The 27,143-nt window shown below is 36.1% G+C and overlaps 1 protein-coding gene across 3 annotated transcripts in view; it reads right to left on the reverse strand.

Moving 5' to 3' along the window:
* Positions 1–2,155: 2,155 nt before the first annotated feature.
* The window catches only part of LOC128689954 (uncharacterized), a 42,291-nt gene continuing 17,303 nt past the window's right edge, over positions 2,156–27,143 (reverse strand). The window contains exons 6-8 of one of the 3 annotated variants that reach the window (XM_070088571.1): positions 23,572–23,694; positions 11,702–11,843; positions 2,156–10,141 (exon numbers count right to left, since the gene is read on the reverse strand). In XM_070088571.1, coding sequence (XP_069944672.1) covers positions 9,838–10,141; positions 11,702–11,843; positions 23,572–23,694 — 569 coding nt within the window. In that variant the 3' untranslated portion in view covers positions 2,156–9,837. Of the gene's footprint in view, positions 10,142–11,701; positions 11,844–23,571; positions 23,707–27,143 lie in introns of all 3 variants that reach the window. The other 2 variants (XM_070088570.1, XM_070088569.1) reach the window with 2 other exon arrangements.

The following is a 27,143-nucleotide window of genomic DNA, read 5'->3' on the forward strand; positions in this document are numbered from 1 at the left end:
GAGAATGGATCAAAGTAGAATGACATGGAAAGCATATAAATCTATAGGGGAAGGAAAGAGGGGTAGGGGTCGTCCTCGAAAGGGTTGGAAAGAGGGGGTAAAGGAGGTTTTGTGGGCGAGGGGCTTGGACTTCCAGCAAGCGTGCATGAGCGTGTTAGATAGGAGTGAATGGAGACGAATGATACTTGGGACCCGACGATCTGTTGGAGTGTGAGCAGGGTAATATTTAGTGAAGGGATTCAGGGAAACCGGTTATTTTCATATAGTCGGACTTGAGTCCTGGAAATGGGAAGTACAATGCCTGCACTTTAAAGGAGGGGTTTGGGATATTGGCAGTTTGGAGGGATATGTTGTGTATCTCTATACGTATATGCTTCTAAACTGTTGTATTCTGAGCACCTCTGCAAAAGCAGTGATAATGTGTGAGTGTGGTGAAAGTGTTGAATGATGATGAAAGTATTTTCTTTTTGGGGATTTTCTTTCTTTTTTTTTTGGGTCACCCTGCCTCGGTGGGAGACGGCCGACTTGTTGAAAAAAAAAAAAAAAAAAAAAATCATATGCATGAAAAAAAAAGACAGCTAAGATTTTTAAAACTAGTAAAATGGAGAACAAGTAACCACAATACATAATGCCAAAAATAAAAATCAGAAGACACTATAGCAAAGAGTACCTCTACACAATGTGATGCATAGCTGGAATGGGTTGAAAAAGGTAGTATGTGCCACAACCAACAAAAACTTAAAACTTAATTTATGACAGGATATCATAAGCAAAGGTTTACTGAAGCTACAAAAACTAAGTTATCACATATGAGCCAGGTGAATACACACAAGGCGAGATCAAAATGAATTTCAGAGTGAATTTCTTTTTTGCCAAACACTATGTGTTGTAGCTATAATCATACACAGCATAGACGAATACATAAATATACTTTTCATACCTTTCATAAATCCTTTGATATACTGGTATATTCCTGTTCATCATGCAAATTATTATTAGAATCAAAACTAAGCACTAAACCACCAGTGTCATACAGTGCTTCAGGGTCGAGTTAATAAGGGAGGTGAGGAGTGCTAAAGGAAGTATAATCAAAGGTTGTGTAATAAATCTGCTGCTGTCAAATTGTCAAAGAGGGAGTCATCAGTGAGGAGGGAAGATAAAGTAAGGGTGTAGAGCAGTGATGACATCAAAGGCAAATTCTGCGTGCTCACTAATAGGCTGGACAGTCCAACAGAATATGGCAAACTGAAATTGCAGCTTGACAATTCACACAGAGTAGAATCATGCAAAATAAGAGTAAATATCAGTTCATTATCAGGGATGCAAAGAAAATAAGAATCTCAGAATAACAGATAAGATAGACTTTGTTCAGAGCTCTCAAATAAGAGGTTCAATCCACTATACAATTAAGACTACAATACTTCAGAATCTGTAACTGGAGGGATATGTTGTGTATCTTTATATGTATATGCTTCTAAGCTGTTGTGTTCTGAGCACCTCTGCAAAAACAGTGATTATGTATGAGTGAGGTGAAGGAGTTGAATGATGATAAAAGTCTTTTCTTTTTGGGGATTTTCTTTCTTTTTGGGTCACCCTGCCTCGGTGGGAGACGGCTGACTTGTTAAAAAAAAAAAAAAAATTACAAGCTACTTTTATATAGTGCTGAAATTATAAATTAAGGAAAATATTCATTATTATGAGGATAGTAAGGCTCAGGTTAGGGTGTGTAGAAGAGAGGGAGATTACTTCCCGGTAAAAGTAGGTCTTAGACAGGGATGTGTAATGTCACCATGGTTAATATATTTATAGAGATAGTACAATAAAAAATACATTTACACCTGATATATTGTTTATGACAAGGAAAATACATTCTAATTGAATACATTGTATAAATGCTTAAGTCTGAAAAAAAAAAAAAATCCTAGGGTCTTGCAACTAATCTCTTTAAAATGCACACCCTAAATTCTTTTCATTGCTATGTAACATGGCACTTGTAAAATATGAAGATGAAACATAACCTCAAGTTTCCTCTACAAATTGTGGGTTAATATTGAATTGTTTCACCCTCTCCAGGAATGGTATTGTTATTCATTCATGATATATGACTGGCATGAACAAAAAGTTTGCATCAAGATCTGCTGAAAGCAGGAAGACACACATTATTATGAAGGCAGCATTTGGCACATCAACTTTGTCAAACAAGATATCAAAGCTGGATTAATGACAGCCTAGGCATGAAGGAATTCTCTGAAGCAAATTTATCAAATTTTGATGAAGCATGAGTCTGTGAGTAAGTCATGAAACTAGCAGCAGTCATCATAGTGGAGAACTCAAGTATTGCACTGATTTAGATCAGATAATTATAAAACAATGTGAAAACAATGCCGAGACAAAAAATTCAACCATAAGGGCTTGTTTCACCCTGAATTTGTGTCATAAGGTCCCAAAGTAAATCAGGATTTGCAAGCCATTGATGCACACTAAGACAATTCACCAGAATAAGCAGAACAGAGAGCATCAAATTTTGACTGAAGACACCATTCTTACCTTTGAATATCACTGATATCTCCCAGCTCTGGCTCCATTGAGCATTTTCTGCTTACCTCAGCTCAAATATATATTGAAGGAAAGAGCATTTAATGTACAGCAAGTAACAGCAGATAGTGAAAGGAAGACGACCAGTGAAAAATTACCAAGATATACCTTGAAGGTATATCTTGGTCACACCTTGTATAAGCCTCCTGACAAGGACACTTGAAATATTACTAAATCTCTATTCTACAGCTCCATTTCATGCATAAAAAGATCACCTGTCTGTCCTAGTTATGACCCAATAACATGCCTGTATTTATTACACAAAAAATCTAAAAGAAAAACAATTCATGTTTACCCGATTCAAAATCCTTACCAAATATGACTATATTTATATTCCAAAAGCTGTATGGAAAAAGTCTAACATTACTATTCTGAGAGAAAAAAACTGATCTGATAGATAACATATGAAGCAAAATAACGAAATGAGGATTCTGCAAATGTTTTCTGGCTATGGTAAAAGGTAAATCTAAAATAAATTTCAATATAATTATATATGCAAATGTAAATATATAAAGCTTCTATTATTTTCCTATATCAGACAAATCAACTATCCAAAGACTGATATTAAATGCAAACTGATGGGTGGGTCAATAAAAAATGTAAGAAATTGCCTAAATATTAATACATGAAAAATGTACTGTTAAACAAGGCATATATAAAGCCTTTATAACTTTCTGATATATACCAGTGATAATGTATTTTGGTAAATTTGGGAATGGAATATTTGTCAACGAACTAAGGGTGAGAAAATGTGAAAAATGTAATTCCCAAGGAAAGCAGTACAATATATGTAAGCCTAAAAATATATTTGAGTACAGCAGAGTATATGGGTTTTCATTTAACATTATGGCTATCAAACACCTATTGAAAAACTATCATTTATGTTTGGAAATATCTTGAGAGAGATTAAATTACCTTATTACATTTCACTATTAATGAATCAGGGTCTAGGAGCTAGATATCAATCCCAACAAACACAGTACACCAACATTAAAGGCAAAAAATTGAGTTAAAAACTCCTAGAAAACTTATTGCTTGACTACCTAGAGAGCATAGAGTTCACCAAAATGACTTTATATTCCTCAATTTCATGCAAGCCTTTGAAACAGTACCACATGGAAGGCTGGAAAAGGAAGTCTAGATAGCATGGAGGGTGCCTGCATGGATTAAGGATTACTTAAATGACAGGAAACCAAAGAGTTGCAGTAAAGGACGAAGTGGATATTAGAGTCCAAGGCACAGTACTGGGCTCTATAATGCTCATAGCATACATTATTAATCCTTCAGGATTAGTCAAACAATTGGTTGCTTTTACTCCAGTAACAGCAAAGTAATAAAACTAGTACACATGAAATGAAGACCAAAGAGAGACTATCATAGTGATAAACTCATGGAATCAGTCAAGGAGAAAGAACCTGGATTAATCCTTTTTTCAAATCTGATCCCTGAAACACAAACAGAATAAAATTACCAGCATGTACTAAGCTGCCAAACCTAAGACAGGCATTCCTAAATAAAGATGAAGACCTGCTCCAATATTTTTCCCATATGCATGAAACCTATTCTTGGGTAGGTAGCACCAGTGTGGAACCCTCATGTAGTCCAAGACAATGAAACTTGATAAAGTTCAAAGAAGTATATCCAGATTTATGCACGAGTTGAGAGGGAATGAAGTTACTCTCTCAAATGAGCCACAAACATGCAAAAACACTTTTTAATAAAAGAAGTGAGTAGGCTACTGGAATAATCTGGACAGTGAAGTAATGTGAGATTAATAAATACAAAAGTTTAACCCTCAAACTGTCCGAACGTAGATCTACATTTTTTCAACATTAGAAAGTATGTAAAAAAGCGTAGATCTTTTTTTTTTTTTTGTACATTTGAAAGTATGTAAAAAAAACTTTGATCTACTTTTTTTTTTTTGGTATATCTGAAAATATTCTAGGTAGTAGGTTGGTAGACAGCAACCGCCCAGGGAGGTACTACAGTCCTGCAAAGTGAGTGTAAAACGAAAGCCTGTAATTGTTTTACATGATGGTAGGATTGCTGGTGTCCATTTTTCTGTCTCGTAAACATGCATGGTTTCAGGTAAGTTTTGCTACTTCTACTTACACTTAGGTCACACTACACATACATGTACAAGCATATTTATACACACCCCTCTGTGTTTTCTTCTATTTTTGTTACTAGTTCTTATTCTTGTTTATTTCCCCTTGCTTTCCTCCGTAAGCCATGCGTGTCATAAGAAGCGACTAAAATGCCGGGAGCAAGGGGCTAGTAACCCTTCTCCTGTATATATTACTAAATTTAAAAGGAGAAACTTTCATTTTTCCTTTTGGGCCATCCCACCTCAGTGGGATACGGCTGGTGCATTGAAAGAAAGATCTGAAAATATGTAAAAAAACGTAGATCTACTCTTGGAGCATTACGCATGTGAACATAGATCTATGTTTGGACAGTTTAAGAGTTAAACAACAGATAAAATAGTGCTTTGTGTTGATCAGTCAAATGTCAGGAAATAGGGCCAAGAGCTACAGCTCACCTACTCTTCATACTCATCCTCTTACATGCTGTTACACAGAAATTACATTCTTGATTACTGCTATTCATCTTGAAAGAAGTATTTAGCCAGTAAAAAAGTAATGCAAGTTTCTACCTATCTACAGCTACAAATATAAAAAAAATTGCACATAAATCTTGAACTCCATGGGGAAGTGGAACAGAATTCTTCCTCTGTAAGCCATGCGTGTCGTAAGAGGCGACTAAAATGCCGGGAGCAAGGGGCTAGTAACCCCTTCTCCTGTATATATTACTAAATTTAAAAGGAGAAACTTCAGTTTTTTCTTTTGGGCCACCCCGCCTCGGTGGGATGCGGCTGGTATGTTGAAAGAAGAAGAAAGAAGAAAAATCTTGAAAGACATTTGTGCATTCTCTCTCAAAACCAAACTGGCAGTGAATCGATCTGCTTTTATTGTGCACAATAGCTATTGCCTGTGAAGAATAATTATGTAGTAGACTGCCTTCACCTGTTTTACAAATACACTTAATTTTCCTTAAATTTAGATAATGACTCAAAAACAAAAATACAGTATATAAATAGTGATATTGAGGACAGCAGCTCTACTGATGGGGCCATTTCTTCATATTTGCCCATTAAATCCATAACATTAATGAACAATACAGGAAATAACAGATTTTCTTTGTTGTTTTTGGACTTTGTCCATTAAATCCAACATACACTAAACTGTTTCCACTAAACTACTTTCATCAAGTTAATATCACATTATAACTGATATGTAATAAAACTTCATTTTTTTGTAAACACTCATATTTTATATGTGAAGAATTCTCTTAAAAATATTAAAATATAAAAATATATATTACGAGTAATAGCAAAATATGTGATAACAGTGGAAATAACTCGCTTTGAAAACTTTCTTTAGTGTTCTACTTGGCTTTTGCAGCTACAAAGAAGGCAAGCATAGCTATAAAGCAAACATACACAGCTTTAAAACTGTTCTACAGTTATAAAACTTATACAGCTATAAAGCTGACAAAAATAGGTACACTGTAAAACTGTTTTTAGTTTTAAAACCACAGTAGACTGTCATAGATATGTACAACTTTAAAGCTGACATGCAAAGTTTTAAAACTGTCATACACAGCTATAAAACTGTCATACACTGCTATAAAACTGACATATGTAATAGTTAAAAAGCTGGCATTAATAACTACTGTATAAATCTGACATGCAAATATGGTATAAAACCTGACTTGAACAGGCAGTAAACTGATATGAACATCAATAAAATTACAAGCATATAGTATAAAGCTGATGTAAACTTGACTAAAATTGACATGAACGACCATAGAACAAACTCAACCCCAGCTATGAAACTGGCATGCAAGTATAAAACACATCCCACAATATCACACCACACGTTAAAAAAACAGAAAACTCAAAATAAAACATGCTATGCACTTCTATAAATAATAGAAACTTCTTCCCTAGAGCAGCATTAATGTAGCACAGGAAGAATAGGTAAGCAAGCTGACATAAACAAAGTCAATAGAATATAAAAGTTTCTAAAATAGTATTTAGACTGCTGCTTTTTTTTTCTTTCCACATGCACACACACAACTTCAATGAAAGTTAGAGATTTACTATCCAAAAACTTAATACATGCATAATTACCTCATACATTACCTCTCTGTGACTACAATTATCATAACCAATATATATTAAAATTTATGAATACAAAAATACCCAGAAAAATGAACCTTTAAACCATGGTAGTATTCAGTCTTTTTTAAAATGCTATCAACCAATTCAGCTAAAAATTACATTGCAATATAAAGTTCTAAGGGACTATCTTAAATATAACTTTCCATTTTCATCTCAAAGATATTTTTTGGTATTACAAAAGAATATTCATAATTTTTACATTACCCAAAAAGTACCATTCTCTTATACATAAATTCTTGTTTTCTTTCAACAAACCGGCTGTATCCCACCGAGGCAGGGTGGCCCAAAAAGAAAAACAAAAGTTTCTATTTTAAAATTTAGTAATTTATACAGAAGGGGTTACTAGCCCCTTGCTCCCGGCATTTTAGTCGCCTCTTACAACACGCATGGCTTATGGAGGAAGAATTCTGTTCCACTTCCCCATGGAGATTATACATAAATGTCTACATGAAATAAGGTAGTAGGTTGGTAGACAGCAACCACCCAAGGAGGTACTACCATCCTGCCAAGTGATTGTAAAACGAAAGCCTGTAATTGTTTTACATGATTATAGGATTGCTGGTGTCTTTTTTCTGTCTCATAAACATGCAAGATTTCAGGTACGTCTTGCTACTTCTACTTACACTTAGGTCACACACTACACATACATGTACAAGCATATATATACACACCCCTCTGGGTTTTCTGGTATTTTCTTTCTAGTTCTTGTTCTTGTTTATTTCCTCTTATCTCCATGGGGAAGTGGAACAGAATTCTTCCTCCGTAAGCCATGCGTGTTGTAAGAAGCGACTAAAATGCCGGGAGCAAGGGGCTAGTAACCCCTTCTCCTGTATAAATTACTAAATTTGAAAAGAGAAACTTCTGTTTTTCTTTTTGGGCCACCCTGCCTCGGTGGGATACGGCTGGTTTGTTGAAAGAAGAAGTCTACGTGAAACTAGCATATAACTTTAAATACCCAAATCCCAATTATCTGCAAAGTTATTTGCCATAAGGGTAACAGTAACAGGAAAAATATCACTATATATGCATGAATGTTTTGGATCCTTACAACTTAACAGTTTATGAGTCATGATAAGCGTAAATTTTTGAATGGAGTCCTTTGCTAAATGAAAATCAATCGGTTATTGAAATAAACGCAAAAAGAGTTCTGAAATGTTATATATTACAGGAAGTTCTAAACTCATATGTAAATTTTAACAAATTCAAGCTAATTATAGTGTGTTTTGGGGTTAGCCAACTTGCTGGTATTTAAAGTAAAAATACACACACCAAACGAGTAAAAAAAAAAAGAAGGTGCCTGGTTATCACTCTTGACTTGAATCCTTAGTTTCCAAGGATGTGAAAGATGAAATTGAGAATTATCTACAATTCATATGTAATTATTTTATGCCAGTTTTACCATACTTATGTGTATGTATAAACCTTTCTCTTTGTACTCCTGCATAATCCCAATAACAAAATTAGAGCGACTAAGCTAAAGGCGGTTTAACTTTTTTGGTTGTTACTTTAGTAATACATACTAAATAAATTCTAAGTACAGTATTAACAAAAAAGTAAATGCTGTCATGACAAAAAAAAAAAATTTCTTTATAATGCTTATTACTACTAACAGGTCTAATATCTATCTGACTGAAAAAACAGTTTCAGAATTTTGAGTAAAATTGACAATCTTCCTTAGCAATGTAACACCTCCAACCTACATATTAAAAATATATTATTAATATAGTACATATATGACACATAAATATAAAAAAAATATCAGTGGTAGAACTAAAAAAAAACAAACGATCATTTTTCCAGTGTCTTTAGTTTACTTGCTTCACCAGTAAACAATTATACATGCAATGTCTTGTTCTTGGCACCACTCTTTCAATGCACTGAGGTCATTACCAACACAAAGATTATAAAAACTGATTCACTCTGCAATTAAGTAGGCCATCAAATGCACTGTCTGGTTTCCTTTACTAAACTCTTGTCACTAGATTACAGTGAACAGATAATATAAACTTTTGTCATTACAAAAAATTACACTTTATGTAATTTTATTTTTTACACACACACATTTGTTGCAAGAAAAGAAAATTTGTGTACCTAATATAATGCATAGTATATGAGCTATATGGCTTATTTTTTTTCTCTACTAGTTGCTTTATACATGAATGTCAGTTTTGCCAATGATAATCTCTTGACATTATCTGATAGGTAGATTTAGTATTATTTAGTTATTATTATTATATTCATGAGGAAATGCTAAAAACCTTTCAGACAAATACAGGAGAGCCTCATACAGGTATTTCAAACCAAATCCCAGAAAGAGGATAGCATCAGTCAGATATGGCAAACACAACATTGGTACATGGAGCAGATCTCATATATATACTACACACATGCTCAGTTATAGTTCATGTGGAAAGTGATTTGAATCGCAATATCTCGCTATTGAATTTCTAACAACTGACTACAAGCTAATCTTAGTAACATTCCACATTATCTCAATCCCTTCAGCAAATCACACATTCTTTAGATGCTGCATTTTAAATGCTATATAGCTACTGAAGACTCCAGTGATATGATACTGTCACTTTCACAATTACATTGTTTTTCAAAGTTAAAATGTGGTTATTATTGTAAACACCTTATGCGAGGTATGGTATTTCCATTCACAGAAGACTAAGTATGAATAAAAAAGTTTGAGTGCTACTTTACATGCTATTCATATATTCAGTCTAGTACTTTTATTATTAAACTTCATTATTGTACTTTCCATTAAGGCCTCTTGTCAAATGCATGTATGAAAATAGTTATCCTTAACTCTTTTAAAATCTATATTATTTAAAAAAAATTTATAAGCAAATTTTTCCACATATAAAACTTATCCCAATGCCCTCTATACAAGTACCCCTAAGAAGAATTTTAGCATTTTTGAAAACCTGAGCTTATCCACAGAGTCTAGCGAGTTCTTGATCAGTATAAAATTATATTGGCACTTTGAAAGTTTATGGAGCAGGTGGAACAAGTGGAGCAGGTGGAGCAGATGGGGCAGATGGGTTATTAACTAGAGAATTTGTCTCTTCATGGGTATGGGCAGTTTCTGTCTGCAAATCTTTGGGTGGGCCCTCTGGAAAAAGCATATGATAACTAGGTGGATACTCTCCCACCTCAGGAGATGGCAGAGTACTGCTCTTCCAGTTTTGGCTTGCATCAGACATGACTACTGCCTCATAGGGTGGAAGAGTATGTTGCCGTTGAAGGTTTGGTGCTGCACCAGCTGGAGTGTGTCCAACTGGTGGTACAGGGGTTCTGAAAATATAATTTCAGTTTAAATAATCTTTATGATTTTCAAGCTTTCAGAAGAATCACAAACAGAACAAAATTTAAACTCTTCATGTAACAGCTAAGGGAAAAGAATTAAAGTAATACCATATACATACTGCATTAAGCCATGGCAAATACAGTGGAACCTCAAAAATCGAACGTATCACATATCGAACGTTTCGAAAATAGGACCATTTTTTCGGACAAACTGTGTCCCTATTATCGAATGCGCCCTTATTTTCGGACCGCCAGGTACGGGACCTGTCTGCCGCCCGCGAGCAATCTAGCTTTGTTTATGCTTGAGTGAACACTAACCTGCGCTCTCATTCACGCATTTTACGATTGTTTCGTTGTGTTTAGTGCTTGTGGGACTGTGAAATAAGCTGCCATGGGCCCAAAGAAACTTGCTAGTGGTACCCCTGTGGTAAAGAAAGTGAGAAACACCACAGATGTGAAGAAGGAAATAATACAGAAGTATGAGAGTGGTGTGAGACTTGTTGAGCTTGCCAGGATGTATGGGAAAAACAAGTCGACCATCGGTTCTATCCTGTCAAAGAAAGAACAAATCAAGGAAGCTGATGTTGTGAAAGGTGTTAATATAGGGAGTGGATGAGGTGCCTTCTTCAAAGATTAAGGAGATTTGTGCCAAGTGGAATGATGTCCAAATGTTTGTGTAGAAGTACCACCCTGAGCAAGCTGAAACAAGCCATCTTTGCAACAAGTTCAGTGACAGAACCATGTCCCATTTTAGGGAAATGTTAAAGAGGCACCAGAAACAGAGGACTGTGGACAGTTATTTTGTGAGACAGGGGTCCAGTGACTCTCAAGCTGGTCCTAATGGCATTAAAAGACAGAGAAGGGAAGTAACCCCAGAGAGAGCTTTACCTGAAGTCCTCATGGAGGGGGATTCTCCTTCCAAACACTAACCCCAACTCTCTCTCTCCTCCTCCCTACCTTCCAGATGCCATCACCAATCTTTAATAAAGGTAAGTAAAAATGTTATTTTATATGTATTACTATACATAATTAAAAACTATAGTATTTGTTGTATGTAAAACTGTAATTAATCTCTATAAAATGAATTTTTTTGTGTGAATATTTTTGGGTTTCTGTAATGGATTAATTGTATTTCCATTATTTCTTATGGGAAATATTTCTTCGAATTTCAGACTTTTCGAGTTTAGAACTAGCTCCTGGAATGGATTAAGTTCGATTTTTGAGGTTCCACTGTATGCATTCAACTAACAATGAAAACTAATATTATGAATGTGTTGAGTGACATGGACCTATCTTAAAAGACACCAAACAGCATGCATTCAGTGTAGTGGAGAATATAAACATTTCTTAAAATAACCCCTCATTACACAATGCTAACTGTGGATGCTGGTCCTGAAGTCAAGGTGCAGAATTAGCACAACAAACCAGGTCAATTCAATTAATTATGGCAGTCATTCCCTCATCAATATTAAGTAATGAATGCAGTTAGATTAGGAACAAAACTTCAGTTTCTTTGTGGGGCTACACATTTCACAATCATAGCCTTACCCGGATGGCGTATCATTCCGAGACTTGGCTTTCATGATAATTGTGAAGAGGCAGCAGACAACAAGGCCAGCGCCAACAATGCCTGCCAATACAGTGATGATAGTTGTGGTTGTGGAGAAAATGGGATGATACACTGCCTTTACTGTACAGAAGAAAACAAGAATTATACCAGAGCAATTATTTATTGCAATAAATACACAACATTTTGACAAAAATTACTGTACATCAGAAAATATTACATTTTCAAGCAAATATACTTTGTAAATATATAACAGAAGATAAATGAGTCTTAATTTCCCATTAACTCTTCTCTGCAGCAATGAATGACCCACTCAGGTTAAGCATTTTTTTTGCTGAAGCAAATTATAATTTCCTTTTCATCATCTCCTCTGGACAATTTATGGAACAAAATTCAAGGGTTAAGTTTTCCACATTACCTCGAGTTCCTCTGAGACAAGATTGAAATAGTAGAAGAGGATCTAATAAAATATAAATTACTCAAATTACCTATACATGAAAAATATTTGAAAGCAAATAAAACTAGGAGATCGAATTTAAAATCAACTGAAATAGTTGGGAAATTAAAGAAGGAAAATTTTACTTTTAATTCACACAGTTTCAAGGCATTAGTTTAATGAGGGAAATGAATATCTAAAATGTTTATCGCTATACAGAAAACAACGACAAAATACTTTGCATACGTAGTAGTTTTCTTTTAAATACAGCAAGGCCCCACTTATACGGCAGGTTAGGTTCCAGGCTACCGTCGGAAAGCAGAATGCCATTTTTTCCACTTATAAATGCACATAAATGCCAGATAAGTTTACACTAACATACTGTATATATTAAGCTAGCAATAGAACTAGGCATTAAAAACAATAAAAAATTAAATACACACACAGTACACATATTACTTACCTCAAGATATTTGTAGTCTTAATAGAGAGTGAGAGGTGACTAATATTTACTGTAATAGGTCAGGTGTGGTAGGTATGGTAGCCCTCCTGGCCACCCCACTCACACATAATACACTGCACCCTAGAGTGATAAAATCCATTTACAGTACATTCATTACTTACCTTAAAATATTTGTAGTCTTAATGGTCTTAATGTAGGGTGATACATAAATAGTATTTATTTGTAGAAAGTCAGGTGTGGGAGGTATGGTAGCCTGCCTGGCCACTCCACCCACTACGACATTTCGAGCGCCCTGGAGCGATAAAATGCACATACAGTACACTCATTACTTAAAATATTTGTAGTCTTAATGTAGGGTGAGAGGTGAGTAAATAAGATAAAAATGAATAAATGAGAGAGAATGAGTAAATTAGAAAGGACAGAGCTACAGAGTATGTAAACAAGCAGACAAACTCACCTGGTTATGGCCGATAAACGTTCATTTCCATGTTCGTGAAGCTTATACCATAATACACACACCTTACATTGTGTACAAGTTGTCTCCACACTGGTACAGTAGAATAAATGAAGAGCAACACTTCCATTTTCATGTAACACACCATTTTTAGAAGGAATGATGTTCTGAGTGAAGGCATATGAAAAAATAATTTTCTATAGTTACCCCCAGTAATGCTATTGTGTACACATTTTCTGGTGTTGGACTAGAGAAAATATTATACTTTCCGACACTCCGACAAGACAACTGGAAAAACATCTCATATTTTTTTTTTTCAACAAGTCAGCAGTCTCCCACTGTGACATGCAAAGAGTACGTAACCTTTATTCAGCGCATGTACACACCCTCATTTACAGGCTATCTCCCCCAACCAGCGAACCAGGTGAATGAGGGTTGACGATGGGGCCCCGTCGTTCAACCAGTACCTAGGTTCCAGCCAATCAGAAGATGGTTTTGGCAATCGCAGAGGTTATGTGGGTACCACTCTCCTGTCTGCCCTTGTCATTCTCATTCTAGAGCTGGTTGAAGCACGGTCTGCTCTCTAGTGGCTTCTATTCTGCCTTGCTTACCGTGGAGTGCACTAATACCTATTGCTGTACATAGTGTATATAGTGTACATACTTCTATTCTAAATTGGTGAAGGATAATATAAGTCAAAAGTTTTCTACTGTGTTTATTTTGCTCCCTCTACACCCAGGATAACAGGCCAATTGAAATCCTGGGTTGTAATACCAACCGAGGCAGGGTGACCCAAAAAAGAAAGAAAATCCCCAAAAAGAAAATACTTTCATCATCATTCAACACTTTCACCTCACTCACACATCATCACTGTTTTTGCAGAGGTGCTCAGAATACAACAGTTTAGAAGCATATACGTATAAAGATACACAACATATCCTTAAAAACTGCCAATATCTCAAACCCCTCCTTTAAAGTGCAGGCATTGTACTTCCCATTTCCAGGACTCAAGTCCGGCTATATAAAAATAACCGGTTTCCCTGAATCCTGTCACTAAATATTACCCTGCTCACACTCCAACAGCTCGTCAGGTCCCAAATACCACTCGTCTCCATTCACTCCTATCTAACACGCTCACGCACGCTTGCTGGAAGTCCAAGCCCTTCGCCCACAAAATCTCCTTTACCCCCTCCCTCCAACCTTTTCAAGGATGACCCCTACCCCGCTTTCCTTCCCCTACAGATTTATACACCCTCCATGTCATTCTACTTTGATCCATTCTCTCCAAATGACCAAACCACCTCAACAAACCCTCTTCAGCCCTCTGACTAATACTTTTATTAACTCCACACCTCCTAATTTCCACACTCCGAATTTTCTGCATAATATTCACACCACACATTGCCCTTAGACAGGACATCTCCACTGCCTCCAACCGCCTCCTCGTTACAGCATTTACAACCCAAGCTTCACACCCATATAAGAGTGTTGGTACTGCTATACTTTCATACATTCCCTTCTTTGCCTCCATAGATAACATTTTTTGTCTCCACATATACCTCAAAGCACCATTCAATTTTTTTCCTTCATCAATTTTATGATTAACCTCATCCTTCATAAATCCATCCGCTGACACATCAACTCCCAAGTATCTGAAAACATTCACTTCTTCCATACTCCTCCTCCCCAATTTGATATCCAATTTTTCTTTATCTAAATCATTTGATACCCTCATCACCGTACTCTTTTCTATGTTCACTTTCAACTTTTTACCTTTACACAAACTCCCAAACTCGTCTACTAACCTCTGCAATTTTTCTTTAGAATCTTCCATAAGCACAGTACATATCATCAGCAACAAGTAACTGTGTCAATTCCCATTTTGTATTTGATTCCCCATAATTTAATCCCACCCCTCTCCTGAACACCCTAGCATTTACTTCTTTTACAACCCCATCTATAAATATATTAACCCTTTCAGGGTTTCGGATGAACTAGTACGGCTTACGCACCACGGTTTTTGACGTACTAGTACGCCTAAATTCTAGCGCCCTCAAATCTAGTGAGAGAAAGCTGGTAGGCCTACATATGAAAGAATAGGTCTATGTGGTCAGTGTGCACAGTATAAAAAAAATCCTGCAGCACACACTGTGTAATGAGAAAAAAAAACTTTGACCGTGTTTTTGGATTAAAACAGCGACTTTGCACTGCATTTTCGTATGGTATTTACTGTTGTAATCTAGTTTTCCTGGTCTCATTTTATAGAATGGAAGACATATTACAAAAATTGAGATGATTTTGACTGGTTTTACAATGAAAAGTACCTTGAAATTGAGCTCAAAGTAGCAGAAATGTTCGATTTTTACCAAAGTTCAAAAGTAAACAAAACATGCTGTGTGTCCAATACACGTCAACTGGTGAGTGTAATATTCTTTCACAAGTGCGCTGATATTATTTATACCATTTCTACAGTAATGCATAACAGTAAATCTTTTATTTTTTTGTGAGAATAAAAATTCAAAGTGGAAAGCAAAAGAATGTAAGAGGGGCGTGGGGACGTGACTAATGAACAGAGGAAATGTTATTTTAGTGCCAGGAATGTCTTTCTTGTTTATTCTGGACCCTATTCGAAAATTGACATCTTTTGAAATTTGTGTGAAATTGGCAAAATTGCTAAATTCTGACCACTGTATTGGATAGTTGAAATCGGTAAATGAGTGGTTTCTTGTACTCATTCGATTGAAAAAATGGAGTTCTAGCGAAATAGTTATAATTTTTGTCGACTAGTACACTGGAATTGGCCGAAAATAGGCCTCAAATTGGGCAAAATCGCTGATGCGTAAACATCGCCTAGACCGCTAACTTCACGAGAGCATAATTTCATAAGTTTTCCATCAAATTTCACACTTTTGGTGTCATCATGATCGGGAAAAGAATCTCTATCTTTTCATAAGATTTTTTTTTTTTTTTGAAAGTTGGGCGACCCTGAGAACAAGTCTGGGAGAGGGCCTGTCGACCCTGAAAGGGTTGAACAACCATGGTGACATTACACATCCCTGTCTAAGACCTACTTTTACCGGGAAGTAGTCTCCCTCTCTTCTACACACCCTAACCTGAGCCTCACTATCCTCATAAAAACTCTTTATAGCATTCAGTAACTTACCACCTATTCCATACTTGTAACATCTGCCACATTGCTCCCCTATCCACTCTATCATATGCCTTTTCTAAATCCATAAATGCAATAAAAACTTCCTTATCTTTATCTAAATACTGTTCACATATATGTTTCAATGTAAACACTTGATCTACACATCCCCTACCCACTCTAAAACCTCCTTGCTCATCCACAATCCAGCATTCTGTCTTGCCTCTAATTCTTTCAATATAACCCTACCGTACACTTTTCCTGGTATACTCAGTAAACTTATCCCTCTATAATTTTTACAATCTCTTCTGTCCCCCTTCCCTTTATATAAAGGGACTATACATGCTCTCTGCCAATCTCTAGGTACCTTCCCCTCTTTCATACGATTATTGAACAAAAATACCAACCACTCCAACACTATATCCCTCCTGGTTTTAACATTTGTCATGATCCCGTCAGTTCCAGCTGCTTTACCCCCTTTCATTCTATGTAATGCCTCACGCACCTCCCCCACACTCACATCCTGCTCTTCTTCACTTCTAAAAGATGGTATACCTCCCTCATATTTATGTTAATTTATTCTACTGTGGGTTGTATTTATCATGTTACGTAGCATGTTCATTATATAATTTTGAAAAAATATCATAGATGGATTAATCAAAATGTGAATTTTAACGTAATATACAATGTTTAATGCGCCTCAGAGTGATTATTATTATGCATTATTATTACAGTCTCTCCTCACTTAGTGACGCACTTATTTACTGATGACTCGGACTTATGACGGGCTCTCTGACTAGTATGCATACCAAAATAATGTATATCAGAGCAGATTTCCTCTATTCTGTTTATTACAATATACAGCACACTACTGTATAAAAATATAAAAATATACCAGAAATGTTATAAATGGTGCAAGAGTAACATTAAAACAATATCAAAGATGAGTGACACAAACCCACTACCACTGCAGTATGCTCCTCATTTAGCGACGAACTCGTTTACCGATGAGGTCTTAGGAACGGAACTCTGTCGTTAAGTGAGGAGAGGCTGTATTATCATTATTAATATGGCATCAAGACTAATAAAACACTCTTAGTGATTTTAACGAGTACCTGCATGCCAGTGCAGTGTGTAAGTTTATTTAGATACAGGTAGACAAGTATAATTATCAGAGTACAGTAGGGCCCCACTTACATGGCAGGTAAGGTTCCAGGCTAACGCCATAAAGTGGAACACCCCTCATTTCCCCCCCCCCCTTTTTTTTTCTACTTAATAAATGTTCAATAACAAGTTTACACTAGCATATATAAAGTTATCAATAGTAGTAGGTTGGTAGACAGCAACCATCCACAGAGGTACTACCGTCCTGCCAAGTGAGTGTAAAACGAAAGCCTGTAATTGTATTACATGATGGTAGGTTTACTGGTGTCTTTTTTCTGTCTCATAAACATGTAAGATTTCAGGTACATCTTGCTACTTCTACTTACACTTAGATCACACTACACATACATGTACACATTTATGTATACACACTCATCTGAGTTTTCTTTGATTTTATCTTAATAGTTCTTGTTCTTATTGTTTTTCCTTTTATATCCATGGGGAAGTGGAATAAGAATCTTTCCTCCGTAAGTCATGTGTCTTGTAAAAGTCAACTAAAATGCTGGGAATAATGGGCTAGTAACCTCTTTTCCCCTATAGCCTACTAAAAAGAAAAAGAAGAAAATCATCAAAATGGGATGTTTGAATGTGTGTGGATGTTGTGTGAATGATAAGAAAGAGACGATTATGGATGTTATGAATGAGAAGAAGCTGGATGTCCTGGCTTTAAGTGAAACAAAACTGAAGGGGGTGGGAGAGCTTCAGTGAGAAGAAATAAATGGGATTAGGTCAGGGGTTTCAAATAGAGTTAGAGCTAAAGAAGGAGTAGCAATAATGTTGAAGGATAAGTTGTGGTAGGAAAAGAGTGAATATAAATGTATTAATTCAAGGATTATGTGGAGTAAAATAAGGGTTGTATGTGAAAAGTGAATTATAGTAAGCATTTATGCACCTGGAAAAGAAAGAAGTGTAGACGAGAGAGAGAGGTTTTGGGAAATGTTGATCGAGTGAGTGGGGAGTTTTAAACCAAGTGTGAGAGTACTTGTGGTGGGTGATTTCAATGTTAAAGTGAGTAAAAATGTTGTGGAGGGTGTAGTAAGTAAATCTGGGGTGCCAGGGGTAAATGAAAATGGGGAGCCTTTAATTGAGCTATGTGCAGAAAGAGGTTTGGTAATAAGTAAGACATATTTTATGATATGGCACATCATGAAAGTAGTTTGTTAGATTATGTATTGGTGGATAAAAGGTTGATGGGTAGGCTTCAGAATGTACATGTTTATAGAGGGGCAAATGATATATTGGATCATTATTTAGTTGCAGCTACAGTTAAAGTAAGAGGTAGATGTGACAAAAGAAAAATGGCAACAGCAAGTAAGAGAGAGGTGAAAGTGTATGAACTAAGGGAGGAAGAAGTTAGGGTGAGATATAAGCAACTATTGGCAGAAAGGTGGGCTAGTGCAAGTATGAGTAGTAGGGGGAGGGGTTGAAGAGTGTTGGAATAGTTTTAAAAAATGTAGTAATAGAATGTGGGGCAAAAATTTGTGGCTATAGGAGGGTGGGTGCAGGAGGAAAGAGGAGTGATTGGTGGAATGATGCAGTAAAGGGTGTGATAAAGGTGAAAAAGGTAGCTTATGAGAAGTTTTTACAAAGCAGAAGTGTTATAAGAAGAGCAGAGTCTATGGAGAGTAAAAGGTGAAAAAAGTGGTGAGAGAGTGCAAAGGGAGAGCAGATGATAGAGTGGGAGAGGCACTGTCAAGAAATTTTGATGAAAATAAGAAAAAAATTTGGAGTGACATAAACAAGTTAAGAAAACCTAGGGAACGAACAGATTTGTCAGTTAAAAACAGAGTAGATGAGTTAGTGGATGGGGAGCTGGAGGTATTGGGTAGATGGTGGGAATATTTTGAGGAACTTTTAAATGTCAACGAAGAAAGGGAGGCGGTAATTTCATGCATTGGCCAGGGAGGTATAACATCTTTTAGGAGTGAAGAAGAGCAGGATGTGATTGTGGGGGAGGTGTGTGAGGCATTACATAGAATGAAGTGGGGTAAAGAAGCTGGAACTCAATGGATTATGACAGAAATGTTAAAAGCAGGGGGATGATACAGTGTTGGAGTGGTTGGTATTTTTGCTCAATAAATGTATGAAAGAGGGGAAGGTACCTAGGGACTGGCAGAGAGCGTGTATGGTTCCTTTATATAAAGGGATGGGGGACAAAAAAGATTATAAAATTACAGTATAGGGGAATAAGTTTTCCGAGTCCTCCATGGGGAAGTGGAACAGAATTCTTCCTCCGTAAGCCATGCGTGTTGTAAAAGGCAATTAAAATGCCAGGAGCAAGGGGCTAGTAATCCCTTCTCCTGTATATATTACTAAATGTAAAAGGATAAACTTTCATTTTTCCTTTTGGGCCACCCCGCCTCGGTGGGATACGGCTGGTGTGTTGAAAGAAAGAAGAAAGAAGTTTTCCGAGAATACCAGGAAAAGTGTACGGTAGGGTTTTTATTGAAAGGATTAGAGGTAAATGGAGAGTTAGAGGTATTGGGAAGATGGAGGGAATATTTTGAGGAATTGTTAAATGTTGATGAAGATAGGGAAGCTGTGATTTCGTGTATAGGGCAAGGAGGAATAACATCTTGGAGGAGTGAGGAAGAGCCAGTTGTGAGTGTGGGGGAAGTTCGTGAGGCAGTAGGTAAAATGAAAGGGGGTAAGGCAGCCGGGATTGATGGGATAAAGATAGAAATGTTAAAAGCAGGTGGGGATATAGTTTTGGAGTGGTTGGTGCAATTATTTAATAAATGTATGGAAGAGGGTAAGGTACCTAGGGATTGGCAGAGAACATGCATAGTTCCTTTGTATAAAGGCAAAGGGAACAAAAGAGACTGCAAAAATTATAGGGGGATAAGTTTGATATTGGCAGTTTGGAGGGATATGTTGTGTATCTTTATACGTATATGCTTCTAAACTGTTGTATTCTGAGCACCTCTGCAAAAGCAGTGATAATGTGTGAGTGTGGTGAAAGTGTTGAATGATGATGAAAATATTTTCTTTTTTGGGGATTTTCTTTCTTTTTTGGGTCACCCTGCCTCGGTGGGAGACGGCCGACTTGTTAAAAAAAAAAAAAAAAAAAAAAAGTCTGTTGAGGATACCTGGTAAAGTGTATGGTAGAGTTATTATTGAAAGAATTAAGAGTAAGACGGAGAATGGGATAGCAGATGAACAAGGAGGCTTTAGGAAAGGTAGGGAGTGTGTGGACCAGGAGTTTACAGTGAAACATATAAGTGAACAGTATTTAGATAAGGCTAAAGAGGTCTTTGTGGCATTTATGGATTTGGAAAAGGCATATGACAGGGTGGATAGGGGGGCAATGTGGCAGATGTTGCAGGTGTATGGTGAAGGAGGTAGGTTACTGAAAGCAGTGAAGAGTTTTTACGAGGATAGTGAGGCTCAAGTTAGAGTATGTAGGAAAGAGGGAGATTATTTCCCAGTAAAAGTAGGCCTTAGACAAGGATGTGTGATGTCACCGTGGTTGTTTAATATATTTATAGATGGGGTTGTAAGAGAAGTAAATGCGAGGGTCTTGGAAAGATGCGTGGAGTTAAAAGACAAAGAATCACACACAAAGTGGGAGTTGTCACAGTTGCTCTTTGCTGATGACACTGCTCTTGGGAGATTCTGAAGAGAAGTTGCAGAGATTGGTGGATGAATTTGGTAGGGTGTGCAAAAGAAGAAAATTAAAAGTGAATACAGGAAAGAGTAAGGTTATGAGGATAACAAAAAGATTAGGTGATAAAAGATTGGATATCAGATTGGAGGGAGAGAGTATGGAGGAGGTGAATGTATTCAGATATTTGGGAGTGGACGTGTCAGCAGATGGGTCTATGAAAGATGAGGTGAATCAAAGAATTGATGAGGGGAAAAGGGTGAGTGGTGCACTTAGGAGTCTGTGGAGACAAAGAACTGTGTCCTTGGAGGCAAAGAGGGGAATGTATGAGAGTATAATTTTACCAACGCTCTTATATGGGTGTGAAGCATGGGTGATGAATGTTGCAGTGAGGAGAAGGCTGGAGGCAGTGGAGATGTCATGTCTGAGGGCAATGTGTGGTGTGAATATAATGCAGAAAATTCGTAGTTTGGAAGTTAGGAGGAGGTGCGAGATTACCAAAACTGTTGTCCAGAGGGCTGAGGAAGGGTTGCTGAGGTGGTTCGGACATGTAGAGAGAATGGAGCGAAACAGTGACTTCAAGAGTGTATCAGTCTGTAGTGGAAGGAAGGCGGGGTAGGGGTCGGCCTAGGAAAGGTTGGAGGGAGGGGGTAAAGGAGGTTTTGTGTGCGAGGGGCTTGGACTTCCAGCAGACATGCGTGATCGTGTTTGATAGGAGTGAATGGAGACAAATGGTTTTTAATACTTGACGTGCTGTTGGAGTGTGAGCAAAGTAACATTCATGAAACTGGCAGGCCGGACTTGAGTCCTGGAGATGGGAAGTACAGTGCCTGCACTCTGAAGGAGGGGTGTTAATGTTGCAGTTTTAAAAACTGTAGTGTAAAGCACCCTTCTGGCAAGACAGTGATGGAGTGAATGATGGTGAAAGTTTTTCTTTTTCGGGCTACCCTGCCTTGGTGGGAATCGGCCAGTGTGATAATAAAAAATAATAATAAATAAATAGAGGTAAGACAGAAAGTAGGATTGCGGATGAGCAAAGAGGGTTTAGAATGGGTAGGGGATGTGTTGATCAAGTGTTTATATTGAAGCATATATGTGAACAGTATTTAGATAAAGGTAGGAAAAATTTCATTGCATTTATGGATTTAGAAAAGGCATATGATAGAGTGGACAGGGGAGCAATGTGGCAGATGTTGCAAGTATATGGAATAGGTAGTAAGTTACTAAACGCTGTAAAGAGTTTTTATGAGGATAGTGAGGTTTAGGTTAGGGTGTGTAGAAGAGAGGGAGATTACTTCCCGATAAAAGTAGGGCTTAGACAGGGATGTGTAATGTCACCATGGTTGTTTAATATATTTATAGATGGGGTTGTAAAAGAAGTAAATGCTAGGGTGTTGGGGAGAGGGGTGGGATTAAATTATGGGGACTCAAATACAAGATGGGAGTTGACACAGTTACTTTTTGCTGATGATACTGTGCTTATGGGAGATTCTAAAGAAAAGTTGAAAAGGTAAGTGGACAAATTTGGGAGGGTGTGTAAAGGTAGAAAGTTGAAAGTGAACATAGATTAAAGTGATGAGGGTAGCAAATGATTTAAAGAAAAACTGGATATCACACTGGAGAGAGGGAGAATGGAAGAAGTGAGGTTTCAGATATTTGGGAGTTGACGTGTTAGCGGATGGGTTTATGAAGGATGAGGTTAACCATAGAATTGATGAAGGAAAAAAGGCAAGTGGTGAGTTGAGGTATATGTGGAGACGAAAAACGTTATCTATGGAGGCAAAGAAGGGAATGTATGAAAGTATAGTGGTACCAACACTCTTATATGGGTGTGAAGCTTTGGTTGTAAATGCTGCAGCGAGGAGGCAGTTGGGGGCAGTGGAGATGTCCTGTCTAAGGGCAATGTGTGGTGTAAGTATTATGCAGAAAATTCGGAGTGTGGACATTAGGAGAAGGTGTGAAGTTAATAAAAGGATAATTATCAGAGTTGATATAAAACATGAAATAACTTTAAAACACTCGAAATTTTGGAAAGTTTCCAGACATAATGGAGACGTCGTGCTCACGGAGAATATAAACAAACTGAGTGGCGCATGGTGACCATATTAGAAAGTCACGTGAGGGGAGCCATATAACGAGTTTTGGTCGTAATTTGAAATGTCCGAATTAGTGGAATGCCGTAAAGCGAAACGCCATAAAGCAGGGCCCTACTGTATTATAAAATATGAAATAGCATTAAAACACTTGAAATTCTGGAAAGTTTCCAGACATACTGGAGAGATGTGCTCACAGACAATGTAAACAAACCAGGTGGCCCATGGTGACCGTATTAGAAAATCAGGTGTCAAGAGCCATATAGTGTTTTTTGGTCATAATCTGAAATGTCCACATTAGTGGAACACCGTAAAGTGGGGCCCTACTGTATATTGTAATTGTATCAAACTGGATTTGTATTATAAATGTATCAAAATTGTAACCAAAGATATTGTAAACCCATCTTTTATAACTTTTATGTGTGCTAAAGAAATAAGATTTTTATTTTTATCATTTAAAAAAACCCCCTTGGAGTACAGAACACAAACCTGCACACTGCAATTCATCTCCTCCTCCTGATGGAAAGGCACAGTTGAAGTGGTTGTCACACACATAACTTGGGTCGATGCAGTAGTTGTCATTTCCAGTACACTTGAACTTGCCCTTACAAGCTTCTGAAAACACTAAATGTCAACCACAGACTGTGCATTAGACTGGTGAATAACTACAGCCATGAGAAAGAACAAAAGAAATATGATACCAAGAAATATAGCAATGCTCAACTTAGGCATTCTACCTATGGTTATGAGGCCAAGGAATGTAGTGATGCTCAAGTCAGACATTCTACTTATTATTAACAATAATTACCAAGCCAATACTACCACTGAAGCAAAAAAAAAAAAAAAAAAAAAAAAAAAAAAAAAAAAAAAAAAAAAAAAAAAAAAAAAAAAAACAAAAAATTATAGATTAAAATGCCATACACAGAGATATAATGCAAATTATTTTCTACTACTATTATTCTAAGTGTCTATATCTGATATCAAAATGACTAGTATTCCATATTCCACTTGCAAGCAGTGAAGCCTACACATGTGAATACTTCAATTCAATAGATCAAGATGCTTTCCATTTTATGAACTAAATTGCATTATATGCTGGCCCTGCCTAAAAAATATTATACACAGTGCTATTTCTCTCACCCATACATGGAGCCAAATAATACTTACTAGTTCAGGTTGCAAGCAACAACAATTATCTTAATTAGAAGCAGTGTTAGTTTTGCATAATGCATGCACTTCTACAAATGCCAAGCTCAATTCATATTAGTGATTTGAAGGAGAGGAAGGTTTGACTGTAGTTATTCATACCATTTTTTTTTATCTCAGTGTACTGTAACAAGAGAAGAAAATTCTTAAGGTGAATATAAAGGTATTAAAGAACATTTCACAAAATCAGTTGTTACTTGTGCTATCAAGAAAAAAATTGCTTTAAAAAATCCTTATTATATGTATAATTAAATAAACACTGTCATGTTAAGTAAAAAGGACACAGATTCAACTAATATGACATTTTATTGTGGCAATAACTTGACAAAACTCCTGGAGAGTAAAGCACTGCCACAATAAAATGTCACATTAGTTGCATCTGTGTCCTTATACCTATCACTTTGTTAGTAATTCTACCATTAATACTAAACATCATTATGTTACTTTCCATTTTACATATAAGCTTTTCAATATCAAAGCCCTGCCTTGCAAAACATCCTTTGCATTCTTATTCCAACTCTAATTTGGACACTCTTCACCACCTTTTATACATGCCTGATTTATACACCCTCCTAATCAATCTGCCTAGCTCCATTCTTTCAACAAAACAAAACCATCTCAACAATATCACTTCTGCCCACTTTAATTATATAAGATTTATACCATTATTCTCTTCACTATATTCATACATCAACAGTGATTTCAAGAATGACACCTACATTGCCTCCAAATTCCTTCTCACTGCAGCATTCAAAGATCATACCTAACACCTATATAAAAGCATCAGAATAAATATACTTTAACAGTATGCAATTATGAATTTCATCCTGCCCATCCTCCCCCCCCCCCAAAAAAAAAAAAAGATGTGAAAGAAATTGGGTATAAAACATTAATGTACTGGTCATTTTCTAAGGTTATACCATGGTGGATATGAGAAAATGTAATTTGCATTAACATATTTATTGCTTCATAAACCTGTAGCCGGTGGGATATGGCCGGTGTGTTGAAGAAAGAAACCTGTAGCCATCCTTATCTACATCATCAAGCAGGCGTTAAATGCGATCAGAAAAAATACAGAAAAATTTCCTTAATTTGATTTTTAAGTCTCTTAACATATGCCCATTTTAGTATATATTGAAGCATAAGAATTTTACTTGATAGCACAAATATGGCCTAAATGACTGTCCATTAAGACAAAAAAATGATCATTAAAAAGATTATTTTTATAAGAAATCTGAATATTTAAGTAAAATAATTATTTAATAGATTAATGTTACAGCACAAAAAAGATTAATTTAAAAAAAAAAATACACATAAAAAACATTCCTATTAATAAATTAAGTAGTTTAAATGTTCAGTCATAAATCTGAAATAACTAGGAAATTAAAACTAATCAAAACTTTTATTTTTATCAAATAATTTTTCTGCCAATATTAATAACAAATTATCATAGCAATCACTTTAATATAAATATTTCTACCATGAGTATTACATGTATGAAATTTTAACAATAATTTACAGTTTATTCAAACTATAAATTCAGATTAGACAATTTTTTAATATCATGATTTTTCATATTTACCATTAAATCTGCTGATTCACATCAAATCTACAATTTGGAGAGGAAGTTCTAGACAACATTTCCGTCAATTGTGCACTGTTATCATAACTTCAATTGTAGGATCTTGAAGCAAGGACATTAACCTATTGAGGGTCTAAGCCATAGTTCTACGTCATGAGCTCAGCTCTTAGATAAGCTGTGAGTGGTAAATATGGGGATAGATATGAGAAAATACATCTACGTGGTAAGTGTGCACCATATAAAACAAATCCTGCAGCCCGCAGTGCATAATTAGAAAAAATGTGACATTATGGATTAAAACACTGACTTTGCAGTTTATTTTTGTATGATTTTTACGGCTGTATTTACAATTTCTTGATAGAATGAAAAATATATTACAGAAATAGAGATGATTCTGATTGGTTTTAGTACTGAAAATAGCTTGAAATTGAGCTCAAGGTAGTGAAAAGGTTCGATTTTTGCCAATGTTCAATACACATCAACTGGTGGGTCTAATATACATTCACAAATGTGCTAATATTATTTATACAATTATTACAATATTGCATAACAGTAAATCTTTTAATTTTTGGTGTGAATAAAAACTTTTCATGTAAATAAAAAATCAAAATGGAATTCATCTGTAAAGCCTGGAAATGTAACTAATAAACAGAGGAAATGTGTTTTAGTGCCAGGAATGCCTGCATTGTTTATTCTGGACCCTATTTTGAAATTGGAATATTCTGAACTTTGTGTGAAATTGACCAAATTACCAATTTCTGATCACTTTATTGGTTAGTTGAAATAGTTGACTGGGCAGTTTCTTGTGCTCAATCGATAAAATGAAGTAATACAGTGGACCCTCGTTTTTCGTAATTAATCCATTACAAAGTGTGTGACTAATGGTGAAACTGACGATTTGCAAAACCATTTTCCCCATAAGAAATAATGTAAATCCAATTAATCCGTTTCAGACCAAAATTATTAACAAAAAAAAATTTTTTTTACATGAAATATTGATTTACATACACAGAAAACAATGAGACATGAAGAATAAAACAATAACAACATCACACTTACTTTTATTGAAGACTCGTTGATGTATGAATAAGATATGTCATTAAGTATGTTAGGAATTGTGGCAGTGGGAGGAGTGTGTGTCTGGAGACAGAAGATAATCCTTCAGTATGACACTAATATTAATCTACGGCTTATTTTTTTTTTCAACAAGTTGGCTGTCTCCCACCGAGGCAGGGTGACCCAAAAAGAAAGAAAATCCCTGAAAAGAAAATAC

This window comes from Cherax quadricarinatus, chromosome 25, assembly GCF_038502225.1.
Source record: "Cherax quadricarinatus isolate ZL_2023a chromosome 25, ASM3850222v1, whole genome shotgun sequence".
Classification (NCBI taxonomy): Eukaryota; Metazoa; Arthropoda; class Malacostraca; order Decapoda; family Parastacidae; genus Cherax; species Cherax quadricarinatus.